General features: G+C 60.9%; 1 protein-coding gene across 1 annotated transcript in view; it reads left to right on the top strand.

The window, feature by feature from the left end:
- Positions 1-590: 590 nt before the first annotated feature.
- Positions 591-6,529, top strand: part of WDR24 (WD repeat domain 24) — a gene marked incomplete at its 3' end in the record, with an annotated part of 8,548 nt that continues 2,609 nt past the window's right edge. Inside the window, exons 1-6 of the mRNA XM_009998179.1 lie at positions 591-1,071; positions 1,758-1,935; positions 2,858-3,533; positions 4,668-4,783; positions 5,597-5,718; positions 6,014-6,118. Of these exons, the coding sequence (XP_009996481.1) occupies positions 591-1,071; positions 1,758-1,935; positions 2,858-3,533; positions 4,668-4,783; positions 5,597-5,718; positions 6,014-6,118 (1,678 nt within the window). The remainder of the gene's footprint in view (positions 1,072-1,757; positions 1,936-2,857; positions 3,534-4,667; positions 4,784-5,596; positions 5,719-6,013; positions 6,119-6,529) is intronic.

Genomic DNA, 6,529 nt, shown 5'->3' with positions numbered 1-6,529 from the left:
GGGTTTGGCCTGTCCCCTCAGAGACCCTGCAGCCCCCCAGGCAGCCCTGCCAGCCCCAGGGCTCCCTGGGAGCAGCCCTGCCAGCCCTGGGACAGGGGTGGGAAAAGCTGCTTCTCTTGCCTGGCAGGGGGAGCTGGGGCTTGTCCCCCACTAGAGGAGCAGGGTGACCCCTGCCTGTGGTGCTTGCAGGGGTTTGGGACCCACTGGAGGTGACCAGGGCCTCGTGTCACCCAACCTCACCTCGGTCTGCGTCGCTCTAGTTGCCCCCCTGGGGTGTCACCAGCAGCTGCTTCCGTCAGTGGAGCATCCTGAACCGAGGAAAGAAACCCAGGGAAGGGTTTCAGGGATTCCCTGGGGGCAGTTTCAGGCAGCAGCAGGAGCAGTGGGGCTGGATCTCTGCCCGGAGGCCCCAACCAGGCCGGATCCTCTGCGGCCCCTTTGATGTGGCCACAAAAAGCTGCGGTTGAAGCCACCTGGGCCTTGCCAGGAGCTGTGGGAACCCAGCTTGTCCCTCCCCAGCTCTGGCTGAGGTGGAGCAGGGCAGCCTGCGAGCCAGCTCCTGGAGAGGGGACTGCCCCCCGAGGACAGCCATGGAGAAGATGGCCAGGGTCACCACAGCCCTGGGGGGCAACACCCTCACGGGAAGGACCATGTTCTGCCACCTGGACGCCCCTGCCAATGCCATCAGCGTCTGCCGGGACGCTGCCCAGGTGGTGGTGGCTGGGAGGAACATCTTCAAGATCTACTCCATCGAGGAGGAGCAGTTTGTGGAGAAGCTGAACCTCCGGGTGGGCCGCAAGCCCTCCCTGAACTTCAGCTGCGCCGACGTGGTCTGGCACCAGATGGATGAGAACCTGCTGGCCACTGCTGCCACCAACGGGGTGGTGGTCACCTGGAACCTGGGAAAACCCTCCCGCAACAAGCAGGACCAGCTCTTCACCGAGCACAAACGCACGGTCAACAAGGTCTGCTTCCACCCCACCGAGGTCTACATGCTCCTGAGTGGCTCCCAGGATGGGTACATGAAGTGCTTCGACCTGCGCAAGAAGGACTCTGTCAGCACCTTCTCTGGTAGGAAGATGGGCTGCTGCTTGTGCCCCCTGTCCCTGCTGAGAGGCAGGTTTTGGGGGATTTGCTCAGGGCATCGTGGGGAGCAGAGAGTCATGGGATATTTTGGGTTGGAAGGGACCTTAAAGATCATCCAGTCCCACCTCCCTGCATGGGCAGGGACACCTCCCACCAGCCCAGGTTGCTCCAAGCCCCATCCAACCTGCCCTTCAACACTGCCAGGGATGGGGCAGCCACAGCTTCCCTGGGCAACCTGGGCCAGGCTCTCACCACCCTCACACCAAAGAATTTCCTCCTCATGGCCAACCTCAATCTCCCCTCTGCCAGTTTTCATCCATCCCCCTTGTCCTCTCCCTCCCTGCCCTTGTCCCAAGTCCCTCCCCAGCTTTCCTGGAGCCCCTTCAGGCCCTGGAAGGTGCTCTAAGGTCTCCCTGGAGCCTTCTCTTCTCCGGGCTGAACCCCCCAACTCTCCCAGCCTGGCTCCAGAGCAGGCAGGGAGCTGAGAGGAGCTTTGCTGCTTTATTTATTACCACCCAGCTCCTCCGTGGCTGGAAAGCAGGTGCAAACCGGCCACGCCGCTCCCTGCTTCCCTCCCCCCTGGGCTGGGGACACCCCCTGGCTCTTCCTATGGGAGAGGTGGTTTGATCTTTTGCTGGAGCTCAATCCCATGGGATCTCCCCACCCCCCAGGCCAGTCGGAGAGCGTGAGGGATGTGCAGTTCAGCATCAGGGACTATTTCACCTTCGCCGCCACCTTCGAGAACGGGAACGTGCAGCTCTGGGACATTCGCCGCCCCGACCGCTACGAGCGGATGTTCACGGCCCACAACGGGCCTGTCTTCTGCTGCGACTGGCACCCGGAGGACCGGTGGGTGTGGGAACCCTGCCAGGCATCCCCCCCCAGCCCCCATCCCTTCCCCGGGCCTCAGCGGAAGCTGAGGAGGAACGTTTGGATCTGAGGAAGCTCTGAGGGGGACGCCAGAGAGGCCCTGAGGAGACCCTGAGGGGTGGCAGGAGATCCTGGGGAGAATCTCAGGGGCAGAAAGAGGACTTGAGGGGTCTGTGAAGAGGTTCTGGGGGTCCTTGAGGGGGCCCTGGGGGTGAAGAGGCTCTGAGGAGGTCTGGGGGAGGCTCTGAGGGACAGGAGGAAGTTCTGAGGAGGACATGCGGGGTGGTAGGAATTCTAAGGGGGCTGTGGGGTGGGAAGGAGGAATGTTTGGATCCCTCCTTGGTTCCCCTCAAGCCGAGGGAGGCACTGGAATTCCTCCAAACTGGCCTCTTTTCCTTCTCTGTGAGGGGAAAGCAGAGATGGAGGGGGAGCTGGTCCAGCTGGGAGCCCTTTGGAAGAATGTGGCTCTGGGGACACAGGGGATTAAAAAGGAGATCCTGGCATGGAATCATGGAATGGTTTGAGTGGGAAGGGACCTTCAAGATCATCTAGATCCACCCCCCTGCATGGGCAGGGACACCTCCCACCAGCCCAGGTTGCTCTAAGCCCCATCCAACCTGCCCTTCAACACTGCCAGGGATGGGGCAGCCACAGCTTCCCTGGGCAACCTGGGCCAGGCTCTCACCACCCTCACACTCCAGAATTCCCTCCTCAGGTCTCACCTCAATCTCCCCTCTGCCAGTTTTCATCCATCCCCCCTTGTCCTCTCCCTCCCTGCCCGTGTCCCAAGTCCCTCCCCAGCTTTCCTGGAGCCCCTTCAGGCAATGGAAAGGTGCTCTAAGCTCTCCCTGGAGCCTTCTCCTCGCCATCTCACCTCCTTTCCCCCCCCTGCTCTCCCAAGGGGCTGGCTGGCCACCGGCGGGAGGGACAAGATGGTGAAGGTGTGGGACATGAACACCACACGGGCCAAGGAGATCTACTGCGTGCAGACCATCGCCTCGGTGGCCCGGGTGAAGTGGCGGCCGGAGTGCAAGCACCACCTGGCCACCTGCTCCATGATGGTGGACCACAACATCTACGTGTGGGACGTGCGGCGCCCCTTCATCCCCTCGGCCATGTTCGAGGAGCACAAGGACGTCACCACCGGCATCGTGTGGCGCCACCTCCACGACCCTTATTTCCTCCTCTCGGGTTCCAAGGACAGCACCCTCTACCAGCACATCTTCAAGGACGCCAGCCAACCCATCGAGCGGGCCAACCCCGAAGGGCTTTGCTACAGCCTCTACGGCGACCTGGCCTTCGCTGCCAAGGAGAGCCTGGTCTCCTCCGACTCCAACCGCAAGCCCTACCTGGGCGACCGGCGCCACCCCATCTTCTTCAAGCGCAAGCTGGACCCCACGGAGCAGTTTGAGTACATCTCCTCCTGCAGCGCCCTGAGCGTGTTTGAGAGCGAGGTGGAGAGCGGCAGCATGGAGTGGTTCGTGCGCACCGCCCGGCACTACGCGCTGCAGGGCCGGCCCCTGCCCGACCTCTGCGACCACAACGCCAAGGTGGCCAAGGGCCTGGAGCGCAACCAGGTGAGGCCCCGAGCTGGGGCTGCCTGGGGGAGCAGGGAAACGGGGGGTTGCTCGGCTAGGTTTGGGTTGGGAGGACCTTGGAGATCGTGTTTCTGACCTCGCTGCCGTGTCCTCGTGGGGAGGGAGGACGCTGGAGTCTGGCCAAGAACTAACAATCAAACCCAGGGACCTACATTCAGTGCTTGTAACTCAGACTCACAGACTGGTTTGGGTTGGAAGGGACGTTAAAGATCATCTAGATCCGACCCCCTGCATGGGCAGGGACACCTCCCACCAGCCCAGGTTGCTCCAAGCCCCATCCAACCTGCCCTTCAACACTGCCAGGGATGGGGCAGCCACAGCTTCTCTTTTTCCAGTTTCTCACAGGAAAGAATTTATTTCTGAGATCTCAAATCACAGAGTGGTTGGGGTTAGAATTATCCTGCAGACCACCCAGTCCAACCCCTGCCAGAGCAGGATCCCCTAGAGCAGATCCCACAGCAACACGTCCAGGCAGGTTTGAATGTCTCCAGAGAAGGAGCCTCCCCAGCCTCTCTGGGCAGCCTGTCCCAGGGCTCTGCCACCCTCACAGGAAAGAAGTTGTTCCTCATGTTCAGCTTGACCCTCCTGTGCTCCAGCCTGTGCCCATTGCCCCTTATCCTGTCACTGGGCACCCCTGGGAAGAGTCTGGTCCCTCCTCTCTTCCAGTTTTCATCCATCCCCCTTGTCCTCTCCCTCCCTGCCCTTGTCCAAAGTCCCTCCCCAGCTTTCCTGGAGCCCCTTCAGTCACTGGAAGGTGCTCTAAGGTCTCCCTGGAGCCTTCTCTTCTCCAGGCTGAACACCCCAACTCTCCCAGCCTGGCTCCAGAGCAGAGCTGCTCCAGCCCTTGGATCATGAGGCCCACCACCCCAGCCAGATGGCAGCTCTCTCCAACTGTGGCCTCTGGCTGTCTCCAAAACCTGTACCTCCACCTCGCCCCAAAACCATCCTGCTGTTACCCCAACAAACCCAGATCATTGCCCAGAACCTCGACCCTCCCTGAGGGCCTGCCCAGCTCTCTCAACTGTGGAACTTTGTGGTCAGTCCATCCCAGTCTTCATCCTATCAGCTCTGACATTCTCTCTCTCTCTCTCTCTCTCTCTCTCTGTCCCACAGGTGGCCCAAACATGGACAATGCTGCGAATTATCTACTCCAGCCTTGGCACTGTGTCCTCCACCAACCTCAACCACAGCATGGGCAAAGGCAGCACTGCCCTCCCCCTCATGAACAGGTAAGGGGGGGCCCACGCTGCTCCCTTCCTTCCTCCCAACCAAGTCTGGAGCTGTGATGGGGCTGGTGCCATCTTCAAAGTTAATCCATTAGTGACTGCAACCATGGGCTGGGGGTGAAGAAGCCCTGCCTTGCTGCTAGTGTGGTGGAGAGCTCCTCTTCTGCCTTTCAAAGGGTGAGGACAGCCCCAGCGTGGGCTGAGGAAGCAGGAAAACTTGTTTTTCCTCTTCTCCTTGAGACATAAAAGTGAGGAGTGAGGACTCCAGCTCAGCTGCCAGACCTTGCAGGGCCGGGTCCCCAAGGTGAATGGCAAATCCTTGAGTGACATCAAACAAATGACACCAAACAAAACTCTCTCCTTGACCATGCTCTGCATCCAGGTGGGTGGGTGGTTTCTGCTGACTTGGGCACCACAGGCAGAGGGGTGAGGAGCTTGGCTCTTCCACTCCATTCCCTCCTTTTTCCTCCGAGCTCAGGGGGAGGTACAGGTTTTGGGGACAGCCAGAGGGCACAGCTGGAGTGAGAGCTGCCATCTGGCCAGGCTGGTGGGCCTCATGATCCAAGGGCTGGAGCAGCTCTGCTCTGGAGCCAGGCTGGGAGAGTTGGGGTGTTCAGCCTGGAGAAGAGAAGGCTCCAGGGAGACCTTAGAGCACCTTCCAGGGCCTGAAGGGGCTCCAGGAAAGCTGGGGAGGGACTTGGGACTATGGTCTGGTGTCTCACCCTTCAAGCTAGAACTGGAAGCTTGTCTCCAGGCTGGAATGGAAGCAGCAGACCCATGACTCTGACATTTGAGCCATTTTGGGTTCCTTCCCAGCTTTAACCTGAAGGACATCCCCTCTGGGCTGGGCAGCGAGTCGAGGCTGGAGCGCAGCAAAGGGGAGAGCCGCGCAGAGAACATCCTCCTGGACTCCTCCTCCACCCTGATCAACAACGAGGGTAACCATTCCAGGGGCAGGCGTGCTCCTGGTCCCACAGCTCGTCCCACCTCAGCTGTAGCTGGCCCTCCAATGGGATAAACTGGTGGATTTATCCTGTAGGTTGGCATGATGGGACCTGCTGCAGCCCCAGGGTGTTGCAGAAGAATGATTCATGCCCCTCGGTGGTGGCTGTGGGTGGCAGGGATGTGACTGCAGGGGGGAGCTGAGCTGTGGGGCTCAGGCTCAGCCTGGGATGCTGGGAATGTGGCTCCAAGGAGGGGGTGAGCTGATTTCTGTCTCTCTGGGCACAGCAGACAACGAGGAGACAGAGGGCAGCGACGTCCCCGCCGACTACCTGCTGGGAGACGTGGAGGCGGACGAGGACGACCTGTACATGATGGACCACGAGAACCCCCACGGTGAGGCGTTGGGAGAGGGGTCGCCTGGCTCTTCTCCCCACCTTCCCTACTCCTCCCTGATCCTGTATCCCTCCTCCCAGCTGAAGAGCAGGAGTACAGCCTGCCCCAGGAAGCCTTCCCCCTGCGCCACGAGATCGTGGACAACCCGTCGGCCTTGGACCACCTGCAGGACAAGGCTGATTCCCCCCACGTCAGCGGCAACGAGGCCGAGACCGTGTCCCTCACCCCCGTGGAGTCCTTCTCCCTCATCTCCATCTCCCACTCCCTCTACGAGAACCGCCTGCCCCCCGACTTCTTCAGCCCCATTGTGAGGGACACGCTGCTGTTCTACGCCGAGCAGGGGGACGTGCAGACGGCCGTGTCCGTGCTGATCGTGCTGGGCGAGCGCATCCGCAGGGAGATCGACGAGCA

This window comes from Chaetura pelagica, unplaced genomic scaffold (assembly GCF_000747805.2).
Source record: "Chaetura pelagica isolate M959 unplaced genomic scaffold, ChaPel_1.0 scaffold1895, whole genome shotgun sequence".
NCBI lineage: Eukaryota > Metazoa > Chordata > Aves > Apodiformes > Apodidae > Chaetura > Chaetura pelagica.
Note: the sequence above shows the minus strand (reverse complement) of the source record. Positions and strands in the feature narration are given on the sequence as shown.